At 36.6% G+C, this 24,236-nt stretch overlaps 2 protein-coding genes across 3 annotated transcripts in view; one reads left to right on the top strand and one right to left on the bottom strand.

Annotated features, from left to right (window-relative positions):
* The window catches only part of LOC136026161 (ATP-dependent DNA helicase Q1-like), a 103,896-nt gene that overhangs the window by 25,107 nt on the left and 54,553 nt on the right, over positions 1-24,236 (bottom strand). For both annotated transcript variants that reach the window (XM_065702467.1, XM_065702466.1), the window contains exon 11: positions 9,028-9,389. In XM_065702467.1, the coding sequence (XP_065558539.1) occupies positions 9,028-9,389 (362 nt within the window). The remainder of the gene's footprint in view (positions 1-9,027; positions 9,390-24,236) is intronic.
* On the top strand, positions 1,812-14,457 carry LOC136026163 (prothoracicostatic peptides-like). Its single transcript, XM_065702474.1, has 2 exons — positions 1,812-1,884; positions 13,732-14,457. The coding sequence occupies exon 2, from the start codon at positions 13,738-13,740 to the stop codon at positions 14,371-14,373; it is 636 nt and encodes a 211-aa protein (XP_065558546.1). The 5' UTR covers positions 1,812-1,884; positions 13,732-13,737; the 3' UTR covers positions 14,374-14,457.

Consider the following 24,236-nt stretch of genomic DNA (forward strand, 5'->3'; position numbering starts at 1 on the left):
TGAAGTAACTGTTTTGTTTTATCTTGGCCTAGCAGACTCACATTTCTTTTTCATCTTCTGCTGATCAATTTCTTCTGCTTAGCTTATCAGTCAACTTCCCACTAGGTAGCAGGCTACTAAACAAAATTCATATTATCGGGTACACTTGCTAAAAAGTTGCAGACCCCCCCGATATAATAACTTAAACATTGTTTCTTAGCTCAATGTGTTCGGAATTAAAAGGGCTTTCTTTTTTAATAAAAAAAATACTTTATCTTGAAAAAATTTCGAGTTTTTAGCTTTTCTGTTAGAACTTTGTTGACAAAAATCTGACTTTTTTAAAACTGCAGTAAAAAGTGTACTATTTTTAATTTTTTTTTTTACAAACAAAAATCATATTCGTGTAGCCCCAAGTCTCTTCTTTCTATTGATGTAAGAGTACGCTGGATTTGACCAATCTTATCTGTAAAAAAAATTAGAATCATCGAATTCCATTATAGGCCAAATTTGGTGTTTTTGGCCTATATCTCAGAAACACCCCAACGGCGAACATGCGCCCTACGATATTCGTTTTCAGCATGGTCGACTACCATGGGATCCACCCTTAACATTTTTGTACCTTCCGGCATGGGTACTAATCGAAATAAGCGAGATACAGAATCTGGCGCTCTGACTATTATGAAGCAAGCTGTGGTGCTGTGTTCACCTTCAACATATCCACCAATTTGACGCATTGTTTTATTTTGAAGAATCGGAACACGTTTAAAATTCACATAAAAAATTGCTTGCCCATAAAATGCAGCCATACGAAATATATAGATGAATCAGAGCGTGGTATAAAAGCAATAAAACTCTTGGAGGTAAAAATTATTTAAAACGTTGAATTGCTCCAAGAAACATTCAGATAACAAAAATTCAGGGGTCGACACCCCACCCACGAGTCCCGGGGCAAGTTTTTTAAATTATGCCCCGGAGACGCTTAAGGTTTTGATGTAAGGGTGGTTGTATTAATTTCCAAGGCGGGTCATTTGAGTGGAAATCCAAAGTTCTAGTTACCTTTTTATGAGTCAAAAGTTAACAGAAGGTACCTATCCCCCCTAAACACACACCCTCTTTTCTCCAAATGTATCCAATGAAAGTTTTGAGATAGCCAGTTTGTTTGAAACAGTCCAATGATCAGACAACAAAATCTCCGTTGTCAACATACCCCCCAGAGCCCAGGGAAGGGTTGTAACTTATGCCGCGGGGTCATAGGCCTATAAGGTTTTTATGGAAGAAAAATATTTGCGTTATTATGCCCCCAGGGCATATTTACAACGCCTACTTCCAGACCCTGGAGGGTTGTGTCGATATGGGAGTTTTTTTAATATTATCTCTGAACTATTTTAAACAAAATGGCTATCTCAAAAGTTTTATCGGATGCATTTGGGAAAAAAGAGCGTGGGGCGGGGCCTAGTTGCCCTCCGATCACTTTTAACTCTTAAAAAGGGCACTAGAATTTTCGATTTCCAATCGAATGAGCCCCTCCGAAGTTTATACGACAACCCCTTCCATATTAAGTGCTTCTGGGAAAAAACAAACAAAAAATATTGGAGCCGTATGACCTTTACTATAGGTAACGCTATAGCGTTGCCTCAGATTCCATTCGGAAGACAACGCTATAGCGTTGCCTCTGATTCCATTCGAAAGATTGAAATATTTGCCAATAAACCTTGTAGAAATTCTTATGCAGTTAGTTACGCGAGAGCGAGTGTCTATACCTCGACGCAATGCCCTTTTCACCTTGTGTATTTTTAGACATATGTCATCATATGAAGAACTAGACGAAAAACAACTAGATTGATCGTGATTGATTTGCATCCAAGATAAGAATTAAGTCACAAGTCTTAGAATTGAAGTGGTCAGGTAATGTGAGAATGCAGCGATACCTAGATATTTTCATTACACAAGTGTAGTCACATTTTTGCAGCTAGGGCTAATGAAATTAAAATTCAAATGTGTTAATTTGAACTTTATTTCAAACTAATACTGGGATTCTGGTTGAGAACAATGACTAAAGGGGCTGTGGTGCAGACCAATAGAACTAGGATATACAGAGATAAATACTTGTTTTTTCATCGTGCTTCTACTGGACAGAACCTCTGCACCTTTACAGTCAAATGAAATGAACAATAATAGACATCGCAGTAATGCTACCTAGTAAAGAGCGATGAGCGTATTATGTTTTTTTTTTACCAAGGCACTTCGTATAGAAGGGGTAGTCGTAGAAACTTCGAAAGCAGCTCATTTGAATGAGAAACTTAAAGTTCTAATGCCCTGAGACAAAAGTAATTTGTGGGCAACAAGCACCCCCCCCCCACGCCCATCATTTCACAAAACATACAATCAAAATTTTGAGATAAACCATTATGCTCAGCGTAGTTGAAAGATCCAGTAATTATGTCTTTGGGAAAGTCAGCCCCCCTTAAATCCTTCAGGGCAAGGGCTTTTAATTATGCTAGTTGCATATTGTTAATATATAAGGTTTTTATGGAAGGTGTGGTCGTATAACTTTGAAGAGGGCGCATTCAATTGGAAATGGGGCGTTCTTATGTCCTTTTTAAGAATCAAGTGATGGGACGGCAACTAGCCCCACTACGTCCTCATTTCCTCAAATGCATCTGATCAAAATTTTTAGACACCCATTTTGTTCAAAATAGTCCAAGGATCATATAACAATACCTCCGGGGATGCCACAAACCCTCCAGAGCCTGGAGACAAGGGTTGTAATTTATGCCCCGGGGCATACATGTTTTTATGGTCGTCCTACAAATTTTGGAGGGGGCTCATTTGATTGGGAATTGAAAATTCTAGTTCCCTTTTAACAGTCAAAAGTCAATGGAGGGTAACAGGCTCCCAATACAACCTCTTCTCCCCAACTGCATTCGATCGAAATTTTGAGAAACCACTCTATTTAAAATAGTCCAAAGACCATATAACAATGCCTTCAGGGTTGACACAGTCCCCAGAGCCCGAGCGAAAGGTGGTAAGCTACCTCCCAAGGGCATAAGGAGTTTTATTAAAATTAATAGTTCTAGTACCCTTTTTAAGAGTCAAAGTGACTGGAGGGGAGCCAGACCCCCTCCCCCAAACCCATTATTTCCTAATACACACCAAATCAAAATTTCGAGAGAGCTGTTTTGTTCAGCATAGTTGAAAGGTCCAGTGATTATATCAATGGGGATATCGAAACCACCATCCCCCCCCTCACACCCCTCAGGGCAAGAGCTGTAAGTTAGTCAATTCGTCCATTGTTTAGAGATAGTATATGTCACTGAGGAAGGAGGTTATGTTTAACCTTCAGTTTCCAGAAAGACGAAGGGCATTTTTTTAAGCTTTTTAGAGAATGTCGAGAGGAGTCTAAACTAAATCAAAACACGTTATGTGCATGCGGGTTGTCAGAAAGCTGTACCTCAAAAATGACTGAGTATATTGATTTAGAAATTTCAGGAAATGATAAGTGAGATGATTAATTGACCAAAAAAGGCAATATTTGCACGCTAATACTACTACTGAGACAATTACCACTGCAACTGCTACCAGTGCTGCTACTATGGTGGCTAACCCCCTGCAGAACCCCCCCCCCCCCCAGAGAATACCATCCCCACACGGCTAGTTGGTCTCTAATCCTTTAGGATTTGAAAAAAGGACTATAACTCCCAATTTCTGATCTATTGAGCGAACTCCGAAATTTCTGCGACTATGAGGTGGAGGTGTGGATGATGAAGGGATATTCCCCCTCCTATACGGAATAAATTGTGCTCATTTTGGGATTTAATGTTACTTTTTACTTTGATAATAATAGCATAGACCAGAAATATTCCCAGAAATAATAATGGAGTAGATATCAATTTCACATTTTCCATGTTTTTTTAAAGTCTCTTTTACCCCCCCCCCCCCTCTCCAGAACAAATCCCCTCCAGAAAAAAATTATAGTCACGGGTCTGTAGGATTAAACATCAATTTCGACCTCATCCTCCCCTCGTCTCTCCCTTAGAACTAGTTCTGCGTTTATGTGATAATTCAATGAGAGCTGGGATGTTTTGGCATCAAAATACACCCTTTGAGGTATCTCCCTCCTTCCCTAACCACAAAAAAAAACAGAGAGCCCCATTGTAGAAGTTGAAGTGCTTTTTTAAGTTTTGTAATTTGTCCATGAAACAGTTCGTGGTAACGAACTGTAAGTAAGGAGCGACATGGCTCAATAGTAACCGAAACTCTAAAAAACGGAATTTTGATATTAATAGATATACCAAAAGATTTGGCTTATTATGCTGATTTCAAATATTTAAGATTCATTAACTTTAGTGTTACCCATCAAAAGCTAGGAGAAAATTTGTGTCATTTTTGAAAAAAAGGAAAAAAAATACACCTTAAAAGTAAAAGAATCTTAATAAAAATATCATCATCAAATGCGGTGTATCCGAGAACCTTCTTGTAAAAGTTTCCAGCTCTCATATTCAAAAATATGGAATATTTAAATATTCCAATATTCCAAAAAATATGGATTTTTTTTTTTGCCGAAAGAAAGATCAAGGAAGCGCGTTTTTTGTTTTTCGTTTTTTCTTTTGTTGTTGCACCCTTGTGATACCGTCTTCTCAAGGTAATAATATGGCAGATGAAGACCAGGGGACCTGGAATCTTTCAAAATCATATCCCTTGAAAAAAATTATTAACGACTTTCATGTAAGGTTTTTTTTTGTAAAAATTAATTTAAAAAAAACTTTATCCACAAGACAAGTTTTTTAAAGAAAAGTAAAGAGCTCTATTACACCAAAAATGAGCAGAAATAAAGTCAAATAAACTCCAAAACAAAAAAAATATGGAATCTAATAGAAAAAAATATATAATTTTTTTCCATGGAAAAGACAATGTCAACAAAAACGAACAGAAATTAATTTAAAAAATTTTCCACAAAACAAGTTTGTCAAAGAAAAGTAAAGAGTTCCGTTAAGTCAAAAATGAGAAGAAATAAATACAAATAATTTCCCCCCCCCCCCGCCTTCTCAAGATCAGAACATAATTTTTCACTTTACTGAAAAGAAAAAAAAACTTAAAATGTTTTCACTTTTTTGACTTTAATAAATTAAGAAGTGTCAAGACTTTAAGGAATAAATATCAGAAAACATATTTCAAACTGGCAGTCCACGGCTGCTTGCTTTTTTTAGTACGTACAAATTATGTTCTGGTCTTGAGAAGACATGGGGGATGTCAGCCCTACTCCCTTTAATAATTGCTTGTTTTTAGTTTGACTAGGTTATCTATCGTAATTTCTATTCGTTTTGGGTTTCATTTATTTATTAATGGTGATTTGTGGTAGTTTTGTACTTGGAAGACAAAAAAACTATCTCGTAGAATTTGACAACGTTTTCGTCCATAGAAACTTAAATAATAAAAATTTGTTGGTTTCCAAAGCCAACTATGCTTTCAAAGGAAAGCTAAACCTTTTTGAACCTCTTGGTACCATATGTTTTTAGCTTAATATTGATGGTTTTTTTCCTACATTTTTTTTCCTTTTTTTTTTTCAATTTGGCGCTCGCTACTGCTAAAAATTGCAGAAGTTCGCATGGAACATAAACAAAAATAGATATGCTAAAACCCGCTGAAAACTCTGTTTTCAGCGGGGGCGGGGTGTGTGTATTTTTCAGAGGGGAGGTATTTTCTGCAGGGATTTTTTCCACTTTCAAAGGAAGGTTAAACACCTAGAACCTACTACTACTACCACTAGAATTACTGCCTCTGTAACGAGAATTACCAAGGCTAGAGATATTGAAATTAACATCTGAGAAAACACGAAGGGGGAAAGTTGAATCAAATCAAAACCTACTATGTGCATACAGATTGGTGATATGAGCGTACCAGTACTACTTTTGTAACGGCTTACCGTATCACGATGAAACTTCCGGAGCTTCATAAGGGGATTGTTCAACTGACCAACATGTACATGACCAACATAAATGTAAAAAATGAACATGTACATGCTACTACTACTATCAATACTGCTAGTACAACACTACTGTTGCCACTACTTCAGGATGTATATGAATATACAAGTAATCAAAAGGGCATATCGACAATATCATAGCAACGGCTAATTGTATTTAGTTGAAATTTCCGGGACTTGATGAGGGGATGTTCCACTGACCAAGGCAACATGTTAAGATTACTGCTGCTACTAGTAATAGTTCTATTATTGTCAATACCACTAGTATTTCAAAGAAAATCTAAGGACTCTGATCTTTTATCAGAGGAGTTCTCAGGTCGTTTTTTCTTGATTCTTCTCCAATCAGAGGTCTTTGAACTTTGATGAGAATAGCATTTAGGCTACTCCGTTTAGTGTCCTATTGGGTATGGAAATTTAAATTTAAGTCTAAAAGCAGTGAGATCTAAGATCTCAACACTTTGGAAAAAAAAAGTTAGCTAGGTTAGAAAGGTTTTTATATCAGTCAAGCAATATCTTAGCAACAAAAACAAACCTTATGTTTTGTTCGCTGGTGAAACTAGAGCCTGCCTTGCGCATAATTCAGACCATGAAATATGTACCGTACATAAACTACTTTGATTTTTCGCTGCTTGTCTGCGGTATAACAGTAGAGCAGAAAGAGTTTAAAGAATTTCAGGGTTTTTGGCTGTTTTTAAAAAGCAGTTGTTTGACAAGATATGAGCCAAACAAGTCTGATATCAAAACCTATCAATTTTCATAAAATTTTGCAAGCAAGAGAAGAGCATTTATAAAATAGATCAAATTCTTCATTTATTCCACTAAGGAGCCAAATAAGGTAAGATATTATCCCATCGATAAAATTTATTTCGTTTGAGTAAGGGGGACGGGATTTAAATCTAACTACCCTATAAAATATACACGACTGAGTGTGCTCCATTTAAACTGAACAATTTACTGAAAATTAGTGAATTTCAGTAAACTAAAATTACAAAAAATTACTAAAATTACAAAATTACTAAAAAATTAGTAAATTAAAACGAAAAGCAGAGAGTTTTTCCTTGTAAAATCCCCTTTTCAGGTCTAGGCGTTCCCCTCAGCCGGAAAATTCCCCTTGGATTATTTCCCCCCATTTTTTCCAAACATCTCTGGATAAAATTTTGAGATAGCCATTTTGTTCAAAACAATCCAAAGGCCAAATAACCATGCTTCAGACTTGACAACACCCCTTCCAGCCCCAGCGGCAAGGGCTGTAAGCTATGAAAGTTGCCCATTCATAAAGTTTCAATGGGAAGGGTGGTCATATAAACTTTGGAGGGGGACAGGTACTTCAAACTATGAATTTTAGTGCCAAAACATTATAACTCTCATTGAGCCTTCAAGTATATACAGAATTAATTCCAAGGAAGGGGCGGAAGGTGGAGTTAAAAATTGATATTTCTTTCTTCTTGATTTCTGGCAATGTTCCTGGCCTACCCTGTTATTATGAAAGTAGAAAGTAACATTAATCCCCAAAATTAGAAGAATTTGTTCTGGATCGGAAAGGGCTAGCCCTTCCTCATCCTGAACCTCCCCCTCATGGTCATAAAGCCTTCAGAGGATGCTTACTCGATCGAAAACCGAGAGTTCTAGCCCTTTAAGATAAATCGAAAGTGATTGGAGACCAACCAGCCTCTGTCCTAAAACAATTTTGACATCTGGTCCTTTTTTACCCATTAGGACGTCTGATCGATATTTTGAGGTAGCTATTTTGTACTTTCTCTGTGGCTGCTCAGTTTTGGGTGTAGGGGAATTTTCCATGAGGGGGAATTGTCCTGTGGGAATTTACTGCGAGGGGAATTTTCCGCAGGGAAGAATTTTCCGCGGTGGAAATTTTCAAGAGGGGAGTTTTCCACGAAAGGGAGCCGGCTTCCCCCTTTTTCTATAGTTTCAGTTACTATTGATAGAGTTCCTCTTTACTTACAATTGTTTCCATGAGCTGTTTAAAAACAAATTATGTAAATGTGCCCAATGGGGTAGAGAATAACCATAAGGACTATTGCAAAAACATATTTTTGGGTGAAAGACTTTCATTCAGACCCTTTAAGAGACTTCCATTCAGACCCTTTAAGAGAGGATAACATTGTGTTTGCAATTTTAAGATTTTTAAAGAATAATGATTTATTCTTATAATACAGCAATGCTGTATTCCCTTGAATCAAAATTTTAAATATTCTATATGATTGAGCTAAGCTTCGTTACTTAATGCTCGTTCAGCAAATTATTCTTATAATACAACAATGGTGTATTCCCTTGATTTAAATTTTTAAATATTCTGTATAATTGAGGTAAGCTTCGTTACTTAATGCTCGTTCAGCAAATTATTTTTATAATACAGCAATGCTGTATTCCCTTGAATTAAAATTTTAAATATTCCATATAATTGAGCTAAGCTTCGTTACTTAATGCTCGTTCAGCAAATCATTCTTATAATACAACAATGCTGTATTCCCTTGATTTAAAATTTTAAATATTCTATATAATTGAGGTAAGCTTCGTTACTTAATGCTCGTTCAGCAAATTATTCTTATAATACAGGGTCGAATACAGCATAGGTGTATTATAAGAATAATTTGCTGAACGAGCATTAAGTAACGAAGCTTACCTCAATTATATAGAATATTTAAAATTTTAATTCAAGGGAATACAGCATTTTCTTTATATTGGAAAGCTAAGTATTAAAAAGAATCGTATTTCATCTGAAAACCGTCTAAAGGGTATTAAAAGTAAAGTCCATGGCCCACTCAGGTCTTATTTGTAAATTTCGATTAGGTTTTGTTGGATTGTTGTTGATATTATGATAAATAAAAAACACTCAGCTCATACAGTTTTGTATAATCATCTTATTTTCTGATTGTTTTAAGTTTATCACAACGAAGGAGGTCATCAATGAAACTTATTTCGCTTGAATGGAGGGGAGGGGAAGAGATACGAACCTTACTATTTCCAAAACAATGTCACAGAACGCTTTTTGAATTGCCACAGTAAAGCTGAAAAACCAACAAATAATAGAAAAGGCAATTCCTTACCTGCCAATACGTAACTAATTTTTTTATACCGTGTAGGAAGAAAATCTTCTTTGAGGAAACCTTCTAATAATAGATAAGATACAACTTTTTCGCAAGATTCCCTCTCAAGTGGCGGTGCTTTGAGACCAGCGACTTTCAAATTTGACTGACCTTTCCCTAGCCAGGCATCAACTAACTTTGGGCCAGTAACATTTTGGTGGGCAGCCTTAGCGTTGGATAATACCTTTCCTAGATCTTGAGTGTAGTTCGTTATGTCAACCAACTTAACTGTCTTGGGATAGCGACAATGGTCACACATTTTGTCACAATCAACACTTTCCCGTATTTCTTCGAAGTGTTCAGCTATTATGTGTCGACGGCATCTGGAATGGAAAGGAGCTGTTAAAGAAAATATTTTAAAAAGCTGCTTCAGAGAAATACCATGCAGTACAGAAAATAAAACAAATTGACGGTGAAAATATTTTCCCAGTAGGTTAATAAATAATAAGACTTTCTAGAAAGTCGCGAACTGCTGCAAAGAGAGCCAACCAGGTACACTTGAATTCCTGAATCTATAAAAATGGATTAAGCTTCAAATATAAGATGTTGCGGGCAAAGGTCCTTTCCTTTGCATAATGCAGTAATTCAAAAGACGGTATGTTACACACCATAAATTTTACAAGAGAACAGAAAAACGGAAAAAGTTTTTTTTTCTTGTTTTTGAAGAGTAAGTCAAATATAAATATTAAATAACAAAACCTAAGTTTTTTAACTGAAAGTAACGAGCGACATTCAAACTTAAACCGATTAAAAATTACTCCGTATATGAAATGGGTTGTCCCTTCCGTAATCCCTCGCTCTTTACGCTAAAGTTTTTAATTGTTTTAAAAAGTAGAACTGTGCCAATGAGTCAAACTTTAGCGTAAAGAGCGAGGGAATGCCGAGGGGACAACCCATTTCATATGCGGAGTAATTTCTGTTCGTTTCAAGTTTTAATGTCGCTCCTTACTTTCAGTTAAAAAAACTGTTTTTTATTTATTTAATTTCTGAACGTTTTTGAATTAATGCATGTTTGATTTTGGCTCTCCGCAGATAAATTATTAAAATGGAATTTGCATATTAATTCTTTTTTCGGCTAAATGGCTTTCTCTTAGTTTCGATCAGACGATTTTGAGAAATAAGGGGTGGGGAAGGAGGCCTAGTTGCCCTCCAATTTTTCGGTTACTTAAAAAGGCAACTAGAACTTCTAATTTTTAACGAAAATTTTTATTAGTAAAAAATATACATAACTTAAGAATTAACTTACGTAACAAACTTTTATATTCTTATATTTTATTATGTATATGGGGGGGGGAGATCCCCCCAAATTGCTCCCTCCCCTCAACCCCACCCCCAAACCAAAAAAATCCCCCTCAAAACGTCTGTACACTTCCCAATAACCATTACTGTATGTAAATACTGGTCAAAGTTTGTAACTTGCAGCCCCTCCCCCAGGAGCTGTGGGGGAGTAAGTCGTCCCCAAAGACAAAGTTATTATGGTTTTTGACTATGCAGAACAAAATGGCTATCTCAAAATTTTGATCCGTTGACTTTGGGAAAAATGAGCGTGGGAGGGGGCCTAGGTGCCCTCCAATCTTTTGGTCACTTAAAAAGGGCACTAGAACTTTTCATTTCCGTTAGAATGAGCCCTCTTGCAACATTCTAGGACCACTTGGTCGATACGATGACCCCTGGAAAAAAAAAACAACAAAGAAATAAACACGCACACGTGATCTGTCTTCTGGCAAAAAATATGAAATTCCACATTTTTGTAGATAGGAGCTTGAGATTTTTACTGCAGGGTTCTCTGATATGCTGAATGAGATGGTGTGATTTTCGTTAAGATTCTAGGGCTTTTAGCGGGTGTTTTCCCCTATTTTACAAAATAAGGCAAATTTTCTCAGGCTCGTAACTTTTGATGACAATGACTAAATTTGATAAAACTTATATATTTAAAACCAGCATGAAAATATGACCCTTTTGATGTATCTTTGAGCATCAAAATTCCGTTTTTTAGAGTTTCGTTTACTATTGAGCCGAGTCGCTCTTTACCACGAACTGCTTGATTGAAGATATAGTAAAAGCAATTTCGATATAAAAAGCCCCATGTCTCAACTATTTCTGAGAACAAAAAACACGATAAAATGCATTCAGAAAAGACTTGAGAACTATATAAATCAGAGAATACAAATAAAAAAAGAGGAGAATACCATTCTCCCTTCATTCCTGGCCATTGGGCCTTGGCAGGGGGGGGGGGGTATAGTGATGCATGTGTTTTTATTGTTTATTGTATCTGAATAAATATGTCTCGAATCCAATTGATATAGCTTTCCCAGTTGAAAGGGATGGACTGCAGATGCAATTCTCACAGAAAAGATATCACACAAAGCCTTTTAAATTACTGCGGTCGTACTGTGTGTTTGTCGTCAGAACCAAAAATAGAACCGACGATCGAGAGGCACTCAGCTCTTCTCAGCACACCAAATACTTTTTGCACCAAATATCGATCTTGAGTTAAGGATCTCCCCCAATCTTGGCATAGCGAGCCCAATGGCACAATCAGATAATTTCTATTTGCTATAATTTCGGTGATACGACCTAGTATCTATAGGGGTAAAAAGTGATGTTCCCGGTTTTCCACAATCAACATAATTAAGCCCATTCTATAACTAAAAAAATAACATCTATGTCCATCAGAACACGAAGCACAAAAAGAAACTTGGAAAACTTGTTGACTGAATTTTATATTTTCATCTATTTTTCCCGTTCTGGAAATGAAACAAACTACTATTTTTCGATTTGCCCGAAAACTTTTTTTTTTTTTTTTTTTTTTTTTTTTTTTTTTTTTTTTTTTTTTTTTTTTTTTTTTTTTTACAAGAAATGTCAAACAAGGCTTGATTAAATTACCGAAGTCGAAGGTTGCTCATCACAACCAATAATTTAGCTAAATGTTCGAGCAACACTTTGTGACAAATTCTTTTGTGATGCTGAAAAGCCCGATGTAAATCGGATAAAGGATAATAATGGCAGTTAGTAATAATAGCACATGGCACAAGACTAATGCCCGAGCCATATCATAGTTACACTTGTTGATAAAAAAAGCTAGATTTCCGAATGATAACATGTCCTTCATTGATTTTAACTTCAAATTTGTATTAAAGAAGCGAAGAAGATAAATGACAAGAACTTGGTTTGAAAAGCTATTATCAACACTAACCAAGTGATGTCTACAACTACGATGTCTTGGTGAGTTTTGACGTTCCCGGTCTACTTTATAGTGACACTTCGATAAGATCAAAATCACGCACCACTACAGCGCCAATTATGAATGCCGTTTGTAATTTCTCGAGTTGAATTGTTCATCTTCATAACTCAATATGTGGGGTTTACCAATCGATTCGAAGGTTAAAACACAGTTCTTTGAAATATATATTTTACTAGTTATAAGATGTTATCTCGCGAAAGAAAATTAGACAAAGTATTAGCAGGTAATATTTGGGAAAGAATTGATATTCGAACTTCCAACAGATTTCTCCCTATTTAAATTTTTTGCTTTTATAGTACAAGTATAACGTTGAAACCAAGAGAACATGTCATTCATATATCTCGGCTTTTTAATCATTATCATATTGGCTTTTTAATCATTATAATCATTATCATGATTACAGTGATAACTGCAACCTCGTAAAGAGCGAACCACGGCCCATAGTAACCAAAATTTAAAAATGCGTTACAAATGAATTCTAGCGCGGAAAAAGTTGCTATTTGTAGCTGATTCAGGGAAAGGTAATTATTATTTCGACTAATCTAAACTGTAAAATGCTCTTTGAAAACAAATTTTCTGGAATTTTGGAAAAAAAAGTCTCTCGAAAATTACGTCGATTAGAAACGAAAAATGCACAACTGGAATCACCATTGTCGTGACAAATTAGGGTAGGTAAGAAACCATTTAATATAATCCAAAAGATACTTTTCTTTCTCTGTTAAATAGCAGAATGTTTAATATATTTTCGAATTTATGCGGATTGAATTACGTCTGACATCTGACACTTTCGTAACAAGATACTGACTGAACCCATTTAGACAGTATAAAAGATAGGGACTTAACATTCCTTTTCTGAGAAAACTATTTGAGAATTTTGACGACTTATTTCATATAGTTCTTTTCTTTTATCACATACAAAAAGAAAAACAGATCTGCGGGGAAAGGGGCTCTTAGGGGCCATACTTCTCCCAACTCTCACAAAGGGTGACGCGATCAACCCAGTAATCACATAATATCAAGAAAGAACTAACTTGAACGGATATTTAAAATCTAGTGCTCTATTCTAGTAACAAGAGAAATGGCAAAACGGCATCCCACAAAACAATCGTGTTCCAAATGGGGCCAAGATCGTTTTGAGAAAAAATTCTGAGATAGGCACCTCCTTTGGGGGGGTTTATCAAAGAAACTTATCATTCACATAACTAGAGATATTCCCGAGAAAGACAAGAGTAAAGTATGGTAATGTACATTTCTAAAACAACAACAAAAAATAAACCAAAAGTGACGAGAAAATAACATCAAAATTTACCAATTCTTTTGCAATAAAAATGCCACTCGAAAGCTGAAAACTACAATATTTTTTTGTTTTTAAAAGGTCACAAGAAATCAGTCATAAATAATACCAACTTCATTCATTTCAGGTCAAGATGCTGAGATTGCCAATTATGAGACCCGTGGGAATGCAAAGAGGGCCCATGTCCCGGTTGGGAAGCATGCCCAGCCCCATGAACCGTATGCGTCGTGAAACCATTCTTGACCCAAAAGACATCTTGCTTAGCGAAGAAATTCAAAAAGAAGAAACCCGTGAGCGTCGCTCTACCTGTGATTGTGATAAAAAGGAGGAGATGGAAACGGAGTGTTGCATTGAAGAAAAGAAAGAATACAAACGCAGAGACCATAAGTCCTGTGAAAAACGGCAATGGAATGATGTAGCTTTGACCCGCGAGAAACGTCAATGGCAAGAGGAACAGCTTTCTCGAGAAAAGCGTCAATGGGTTGAAAACACACTTCCACGCGCAAAATGTGAATGGAATGGCGACAACATCTCACGCGAAAAACGTCAATGGAATGGAGATGTTCAGTCGCGTAAAAAACGCCAATGGAACGAGAATGTTCTACCACGTGAAAAGCGTCAATGGAACCCAGATAGTCTCTCTCCTGAAAAGCTTCAATGGGTCACACGTTTCCGACGCGAAGATGCTGCTAAGCCGACTTTGGTCGTAGAAGATATCGACGAAACAGCTGCTAGTGTTCTTCCAGCGCTTGAAAATTTCAAATCTTAGCACACATATGCATTACAACTTTATTTTTTTATGCATCATATTTGTGCGAATTTCAATCAGTCCGAATACATATATTTTCGATAGTATGTGCTGAGTTTAAGCAGCAGTATTAGACAATTTACGAGCTCTGGAAAGTAAGAATCGGAAATACTTGCTAGTATATAATGAAGATGAAGTAAAAAAAAAAAAAAAAAAAAAACTCGTAATCAAACAATGCATCATAAGTAGCAGGAATTTATTTCAAGGTTGGTAAATAATTTTGGGATACACACAAACACACAAAAAAACATCTGACAAACAAAATAATAAAATAAAAAAATTACAAAATAAATAATAAAATAAAGAAACTGATTAGAAAAATCATAATAATTTAGGATTTTTGGGTAACCAAACCAGAAGCATCCCTCAGCGTATGTGCCTGATAATTATTTCAATTAATACACGCAACTTAACAGGTAACGGAGTATTTCTTTAACAACTGAAAAAACAAGAACAGCTTTGGATATCGTCTCCTCTTTTGAACATTTTTTTTAGACAAGAATTTTGATTCTTTTTTTTCGACAGGGTTGAGCTATACAGTACTTCAAATCGAGCGGAAAGAACTCAATAAGAGTATTACCCACTCAACAACGGGCGCAGATATTTTTAAGAGGAGGGGGGAGGTAACAATAAAATAAAATAAAGGAAATTTAGGATTTCGCGGGGGGGGGGGAGGGAAACCCTCCTGCATACGTCCCTGTACTTGCCCGCCAGTCCCTTAAATATTAACGTAACATAATTTTATATACCCTTTACTGAAAACACAGGTTCTCTGGAAAACATACGGCGTAACATTTTAATATTAGGAATTGAATGCTACATTTGTCTATATTTTACCTCTGTTTTGCATCCTATAATCAAACAGTTTTTGGTAACGAACTGTAAGTAAGGAGCGATGCGGCTTAATAGTAGCCGAAGCTGTAAGAATAAGAATCTTGACAACAATGGATACATCAAAAGAATCGAATTTTGAAGCTTATTCAAAATATATACAATTTACAAAGTTTAATGTTGCCCATCAAAAGTTACGAGGCTAAAAAGTTTGCCTAATTTTTGAAAAAGGAGGCTAACACCCCCAAAACATCAGGAAATCTTGATGAAAATCATACCGTCAGATTCAGTATATTAGAGAAGCCTTGTGTAGAGGTCCTATATACAAAAATGTAGAATTTTGCATTTTTTGCCAGAAGAAAGATCACAGAGGCGTGTTTTTGTTTTTGTTTGTGTATTTGCTTTTCCCAGGGGTGATCGTATCGAACCAGTGATCCTATAAGATTAGGAAAGAGCTCATTTTATCAGAAATCAAAAGTTCTAGTGCCCTTTTTAAGTGACCGAAAATATTGGAGGGCAGCTTCCGACCGAAGAAGCGATGGTCCGCGGCCTGTCCGAGTTCTTGGTGATGGCAAACATCAGACCGAGCGAAGCACGAATGCTCACACTGGACCAAAGCGTATGGAGGAGGTAGACGTCAGTCTACGCCAAGGAGCACTCGGCAGGAGACCAAAGTCAAAGTAAGTAAGTCAAAGCAGCTAGCCTCCCTCACACGTCCCTTTTTTACGAAGTCACCCAATCAAAATTTTGAGATTGCCATTTTGTTAAGCACAGTCGAAAGAGCTAAGAACTATGTCTTTGAGGATGACTTGACCCCCAAAGCTCCAGGGGGAAAGTCAGCAATCTATGAAGTTTGCCCATTGCTTGCAAATAGTATTGGTTACTGGAAAGCATACAGATTTTTTGGTTGAAGGGGGCTTATGTTGGAGTATCTTTCTATGGACAAAATTTTTGCGGGGGAAGGGATTTTTCTATGGAGGGGGAGCTAGATTTCCCGGTATTATTTATAAAATGATCAGAAACTAAATAAAAAAAATTTTCAACTGAAAGGGAGGAGCAATATTAAAATTTAAAACAAGCAAAAATTATTACTGCCCCTCCTCAATACCTCGGTCTTTACGCTAAAGTTATTTTAGAACTTTAAAAACTATCTTTTTATTATAATCAAACTAATAAAATGGGTGAATGTATTTTTGAAAAAAAAACACTTATATATTTAAAATCCACCGCAAAAAAGGTTATCTTGGTCTACAATCTCGAATATATTTTCCCTCCATCAAGCATTCGTTTAAATATTTGGTGTACGGGAGCGTTGTGGAGAAATTACTGCCTTATCTGACCTTTTGGCTCCCTTCAAGGGAGCGGAATATCTTTTAATTAGATTTAATGGAAATTGACTTCAGAAATTCAAGAATTTGTAGCCTTGCAAAGATAGCAGAGGAGACAAGACCTCTTGGGCTTTGGTGCCCTATATGATTCCACAAAAGGATAGATTTATCCAATGAAGCTGGAAAACGAAAGCATTAAGTGAATTTTTTAATTCTAAATTTATAATTAGAATTACATATTTTCATAAAATATATTTTTTAGTGCCAAACTTTTCCATCAAGTGCAAAAGTTGATTTAGATAATGATTAAGAAATGGCTTCGAAATAATTTTATTCACAGCCAAATTTTATTTTATAGATGAATTTGATTCTATGTCTCTGTCTCTTGTTAAAGCTGTGCGAAGCTGGTTTCGACTCCGTTTTTACAAAGCACATGGTGAATGCCCGATATGCCACTAATCCTCTACTGCATTTAAATTTTAAGCGATAATTTTCCTATCTTACACTAAATTTCTACAAGAAAAGTTTTACTCTGTTCAACCAGCCACTAGCCTTTATGCCACTAATACTTTATAATATTAGAACATTACAAGAAGAATTTGATATAATTGGACTCTTGAATCCTAGAATTTGCAAAGGTACTAACCTTTCGTATGAGCGAAACTCAAATTGGCATGGGTAAACTTTGAACCTTTGGCACAAATTGGTATGAGGCTTTAATATGAGCCGAACTTGTATGAGCCGCCACTCGTGTTGTACTAGCCAAATTCCTATCTTTTTGGGCAATAGTTGGTATAAGCTTCAGATGAATAGTTTTATGACTAAGGAAGAAGGGGAAGATGAAGCCTAGAATTTCTATGGCTTTTTGGCTCAAGAAATTCGTAGTCTAGTGTTTTAACGGTCATTTTTTGGCTCAACAGATTCGTAGCCTATTTTTGAACAACATTATCATTTTGCACGTCAATTCATAAGCGAGCATTTTAATTAAATATTTTTGGGCCCTACAAGTTTGCAGGATACTTTTTTACTCCACGATTCATATGCTAGTGTTTCGATCACAACTTCCAAAGGTAAACTGAAACCGAGACAGGGGGAGAGGGGCATCCTTTTTAAATTATCCTAAAGATTTCGTAGCTCTCAAACTTGAGTCTTATTGGTCGACTATGTAACATGCAATTGTGGATTTTATTTGGATTGATATAAAAAACAAGAGCTAAGAGCTCATATGGCACTTGTGACGAGGCAAGAAGAGCTAAGAGCCAAGAGCTCATATGGTGTGAGCTCTAACAAAATTCTAAGAATCAATAGATTGATTTAAAAGGAAAATCAGAGGCTTAATGCCGGTCAGGATTCAAAATAAGAGCTCTGAGTCACGATGTCCTTCTAAATGTCAAAATTCATTATGATCCGATCACCCACTCGTAAGTTATAAATACCTAATTTTTTCTATTTTTTCCTCTCCCTTTAGCCCCCCAGATGGTCGAATCTGGGAAAACGACTTTATCAGGTCAATTTGTGCAGCTCCCTGACACGCCTACCAAATTTCATCGTCCTAGCACGTCCAGAAGCACCAAACTTGCCAAATCACTGAACCCCTCCCCCAACTCCCCCAAAGAGAGCAAATCCAGTACGGTTACGTCAATCACGTAAAAAGGACATTTGCTTATTCTATCCACCAAGCTTCATCCCGATTCCTCCACTCCAAGTGTTTTCCAAGATTTCCCCCTCTAACTCCCCCCAATGTCAAAAGATCTGGCCGGGATTTGAAATAAAAGCTCTGAGACATGAATTCCTTCTATCAATGACATCAAATTTCATTAAGATCCGATCACCTATTCGTAAGATAAAAATACCCCAATTTTCACGTTTTCCAAGAATTCCGGTTTCCCCCTCCAACTTCCCCCAATGTCACAGGATCTGGTCGGAATTTCAAATTAGAGCTATAAAGCACAAAATCCTTCTAAATATCAGATTTCATTAAGATCTGGTCACCCTTTCGTAAGTTACAAATACCTCAATTTTCAAAATTACCCCCCCCCCCCACACTCCACCAAAGAGAGCATATCCGGTCTGGTTATGTCAGTCACGTATCTTAGACATGTTTTTAGTTTCCCCATCCAGTTTCATCCTGATCTCTCCGCTTTAAGTATTTTCTAGGATTTTCAGTCCCCCCAACTTCCCCTTCCCCCCAATGACACTGGATCCGATTGGGATTTAAAATAAGAGATCTGAGTTAGGAGGTCCTTCTAAATATGAAGTTTCATGAAGATCCGATCACTCCTTCGTAAGTTAAAAGTATAAAATTTTTTCTAATTTTTCAGAAGTAACCCCCCCAAGAGCGGATCTGTTCCAATTATGTAAATCACGTATCTAAGACTTCTGCTTATTTTCACCACCGAGTTTTATCCCGATCTCTCCAATCTAAGCGTATTCCATGATTTTAGGTTCCCCCACCCCAAACTCCCCCCAATGTCACCAGATCCGGTCGCAACTTAAAATAAGAGCTTTGAGACACGATATCCTTCTAAATATCAAATTTCATTGAGATCTGATCACCCATTCGTAAGTTAAAAATACCTCATTTTTTCTAATTTTTCAGAATTAACCCCCCCCCCCCAAACTACCCCTAAGAGAATGGATCCATTCCGGTTATGTCAATCATGTATTTAGGACTTGTGCTTATTTTTCCCACCAAGTTTCACCCCGATCCCTCCACTCTAAGTGTTTTCCAAGATTTTAGGTTTCCCCCTCCCAACTCCCCCCCAATGTCACCAGATACGGTCGGGATTTAAAATAAGAGCTCTGAGACACGATATCCTTCTAAATATCAAATTTCATTGAGATCCGATCACCCGTTCGTAAGTTAAAAATACCTCGTTTTTTCTAATTTTTCAGAATTAACCCCCCCCCCCCCCAACTACCCCAAAGAGAGCGGATCCGTTCCGGTTATGTGAATCATGTATCTAGGACTAGTGCTTATTTTTCCCACCAAATTACATCCCGATCCCTCCACTCTAAGTGTTTTCCAAGATTTTAGGTTTCCCCCTCCCAACTCCCCCCCCCCCCAATATCACCAGATCCAGTCGGAATTTAAAATAACAGCTCTGAGACACGATATCCTTCCAAACATCAAATTTCATTAAGATCTGATCAACCGTTCGTAAGTTAAAAATACCTCAATTTTTCTATTTTATCCGAATTAACGGGCCCCCCCCCCCCAGATGGTCAAATCGGGAAAACGAATATTTTTAATTTAATCTGGTCCGGTCCCTGATACGCCTGCCAAATTTCATCGTCCTAGCTTACCTGAAAGCGCCTAAAGTAGCAAAACCGGGACCGACAGAATTTGCGAGTGCTATGTGTCACTTGGTTAATACCAAGTGCCATAAAAACTTTTTCCACGAAGAGTTTTTCAAAGAAAAGCAAAGAGTTAAATTACACCAAAGACGACCAGAAATAAAAGCAGATAAGCTTAAAACGAACATACATCAATATTCTTTTTTTTTCTTTTTTTTTTAGTTTGAATTGCAATTGTTGATCGCTTAAACAACAAGAGCTAAGAGCTCATATGGCACTTGTGACGAGGCATGAAGAGCTAAGAGCCAAGAGATCATATGGCATGAGCTCTAACAAAATTCTATGAATCAATAGATTGATTTAAAAGGAAAATAAGAGGTTTGATGCCGGTCAGGATTTAAAATAAGAGCTCTGAGTCACGATGTCCTTCTAAATATCAAAATTCATTAAGATTCGATCACCAACTCGTATGTTATAAATACCTAATTTTTTCAAATTTTTCCTCTCCCTTTAGCCCCCAGATGGTCGAATCTGGGAAAACGACTTTATCAAGTCAGTTTGTGCAGCTCCCTGACACGCCTACAAATTTTCATCGTCCTAGCACGTCCAGAAGCACCAAACTCGCCAAATCACTGAGCCCCTCCCCCCAACTCCCCCAAAGAGAGCGAATCCAGTACGATTCTGTCAATCACGTATCAAGGTTATTTGCTTATTCTATCCACCAAGCTTCATCGCGATTCCTCCACTCAAAGTGTTTTCCAAGATTTCCCCCTCCATCTCCCCCAATGTCAAAAGATCTGGTCGGGATTTGCAATGAAATATCTGAGACATGAATTTCTTCTAACTATCAAATTTCATTAAGATCCGATCACCTATTTATAAGATAAAAATACCCCAATTTTCACGATTTCCAAGAATTCCGGTTTCCCCCTCCAATCCCCCCAATTTCACAGGATCTGGTCGGAATTTAACATTAGAGCTTTAAAGCACAAAATTCTTCTAAATATCAAATTTCATTAAGATCTGGTCACCCTTTCGTAAGTTACAAATACCTCAATTTTCAAAATTACAACCCCCCCAACCCCACCAAAGAGAGCAGATCCAGTCCGGTTATGTCAGTCACGTATCTTAGACAGGTTTTATTCTTCCCATCCAGTTTCATCCTGACTTCACCGCTTTAAGTATTTTCTAAGAATTCCATGCCCCCCCCCCAACTACCCCCTCCCGATTACGCAGGATCCGGTTGAGATTTAAAATGAGAGATCTGAGTTACGAGGTCCTTCTAAATATGAAGTTTCATGAAGATCCGATCACTCCTTCGTAAGTTAAAAACACATAACTTTTTCTAGTTTTTCAGAGTTAACCGCTTCCCCCAATAGAGCGGATCCGTTCCAATTATGTAAATCACGTATCTAAGACTTCTGCTTATTTTTCCCAGCAAGTTTCATCCCGATCCCTCCAAACTAAGCGTTTTCCATCATTTTAGGTTCCCCCACCCCAAACTCCCTCCAATGTCACCAGATCCGGTCGGGACTTAAAAAAAGAGCTTTGAGACACGATATCCTTCTGAATACCAAATTTCATTGAGATCCGATCACCCGATCGTAAAGTAAAAATGCCTCATTTTTTTCAAATTTTTCAGAATTAACCCCCCCCCCCCCCAACTACCCCAAAGAGAGCGGATCCGTTCCGGTTATGTCAATCATGTATTTAGGATTTGTGCTTATTTTCCCCACCAAGTTTCATCCCGATCCCTCCACTCTAAGTGTTTTCCAAGTTTTAGGTTTCACCCTCCCAACTCCCCCCAATATCGCCAGATCCGGTCGGAATTTAAAATAAGAGCTCTGAGACACGATATCCTTCTAAATATCAAATTTCATTGAGATCCGATCACCCGTTCGTAAGTTAAAAATACCTAATTTTTTTCTAATTTTTCAGAATTAGCCCCCCCCCCCAACTACCCCAAAGAGAGCGGATCCATTCCGGTTATGTCAATCATATGTCTAGGACTTGTGCTTATTTTTCCCACCAAGTTTCATCCCGATCCCTCCATTCTAAGTGTTTTCCTAGATTTTAGGTTACCCCCTCCCAACTCCCCCCCACTATATCACCAGATCCGGTTGGGATTTAAAATAACAGCTCTGAGACACAATATCCTTCCAAACATCAAATTTCATTAAGATCTGATCAACCGTTCGTAAGTTAAAAATACTTCAATTTTTCTATTTTTTCCGACTTAACGGACACCCCACTCCCCCCCCCCAAATGATCAAATCGAGAAAGCAATTTAATCTGGTCCGGTTCCTGATACGCCTGCCAAATTTCATCGTCCTAGCTTACCTGGAAGTGCCTAAAGTAGCAAAACCGGGACCGAAAGACCAACAGACCGACAGAATTTGCGATCGCTATATTTCACTTGGTTAATACCAAGTGCCATAAAAACCATAGTAGATTTTTTAGAGAACAGAAGTAAAGAATTACAGTAGATTAAAAGAGGTACAGACGCACAAACAAACAGTATATTATATATATATATATATATATATATATATATATATATATATATATATATATATATATATATATATATATATATAGCGATATTAAATAGGGAAAATACTTCAGACGGTGAAACTCCGCAACAAATATATTCCAAACATTTTTAATTTACATCCAGAATTGTTTCGCAACAGAAAAACAACAACGAAACGAAAACTGCATTTTCAGCAAAAAAAAAAATCCCCCCCCCCCCCCTGTGTACGAGCCTAGTAAAAGGCAAAACGTTTGTGCGTATAACATATCTGCTGTGAGGGATTGATAGAAATCTTGAAAAATACAATACTTTACTCATTGCTTTGTTACCCTGAACGTATGGAAGTGAAAACATCCAGTATCTTACATCCTGAAGGGTTTTCCTATTCATCAAGGACAACGGGATAATGAAGAATAGAAAGTATGCAACCTTTGAATGAAGCTCCAGCTGACTCAGATTTCTGGGTGATAGCCTTTCCCCAAGACCGAACTTTAGGGCCCTAGCGGCCACCAGACATTATTTTGGGCACGCATTGAAAACAGCGAATTCAAAAAAAAAAAACAGGAGAGAAAACTTGTGAGCCAAAAATATTTCTTTCTTCTTACTGACTTAAAATTTTATACAAAACAGAGGGGAACCAATCAGGTTTTAAAAACTGGGGATACTTGATTTGCTTTTATGACATATAGTGAAGGATAATGGGAGACGGGCAACTTCTTTTATCTGGGAGGCAATTATTTTTCGAATTTGTTTTCAATGATTATACAAAAAAAGTTCTTTTTTCCACTGAAAATAGCAGAACAGATATGTTTCAAAATATAAAGGGGGACAAAAAATCTAAGAGACAATACCCCAATCCTCTATTGACACGCCCGATGTGAAACTTTTAATATCAGTTATTTTCGCCATATTTTAGAGTACTAAGAGCAGAATTCCTTACAAGTAAGAACACAATCACACTTTAATCCACGAACTTTTCCTGTTTCATATTTTTTGGTTTTTAATTTTTGCCTTTTCTGCCTTTTTCATATAACTTAGCTAGAAAGGTTTGTTAGTACATAACTTGATGCCTTTATTGTGCTCTTTCCAAATTTAATAATCACTTCCGGGGAAAATCCCATTTTGAGCCTTGAAAAGGGTGCCTAAAGTTGAAACAACAACAAAAGAAAGTGACGATCACCAAAAATTGGTTTGGAAAGTGGTTAAAAACATACCACTTGTTTATAAATCAACTATTCAAAAGTAATATATTTCATAGACACTGATTTATAACAATCTAATTTCAGAAAATAATTGTATTTATGAATAGTATCCTAAACTGTCAAACGTTTTCCTGACGTCTGTAGAAAAAGCCCTGTTTTCTGCACGATAAACTTTCCAGTAACCTAAGTATAGTGAATTATAAAAGGTCTGTTTCCCTGTTTCTTTTTTAATCCAGTTTTGCAGTTTTATGATTTTTTTCAAATTTAAATAATAAAGGTTTTTGAATTCTGTAATTTTCTCAATTAAAACATTATGTAATTTAGTTTTTTTTTTCATCACTTCTGATAAGAGAAGCCAATTGGTCATTTTTCACTCAATTTTTTCGTTTGCTATTGCTATGTTGCAGGAAGATTTATTGAATAGAAAACGCACCCTTAAATACAGACGTCAGGAAAACATTTGGGATTTAAAAATACTTTCGTAAATTCCAATGCTTATTGAATGCTATTGAAATAGATTTGGAATGAATCAATGCCCTTGGAATGTATTACTTTAAAATAACGAATTATAATTGAATTATTAGTTTTTAACCTATTTATTAAATTTACATATAGTCTAAAACTATAATAAGG

The sequence above is a fragment of the Artemia franciscana genome, chromosome 4 (genome assembly GCF_032884065.1).
Source record: "Artemia franciscana chromosome 4, ASM3288406v1, whole genome shotgun sequence".
Lineage (NCBI taxonomy): Eukaryota > Metazoa > Arthropoda > Branchiopoda > Anostraca > Artemiidae > Artemia > Artemia franciscana.

What these genes read in the sequence shown, in the direction of transcription:
- LOC136026163 (XM_065702474.1), top strand. Translation starts at nt 13,738, where the DNA reads ATGCTGAGATTGCCAATTATGAGACCCGTGGGAATGCAAAGAGGGCCC.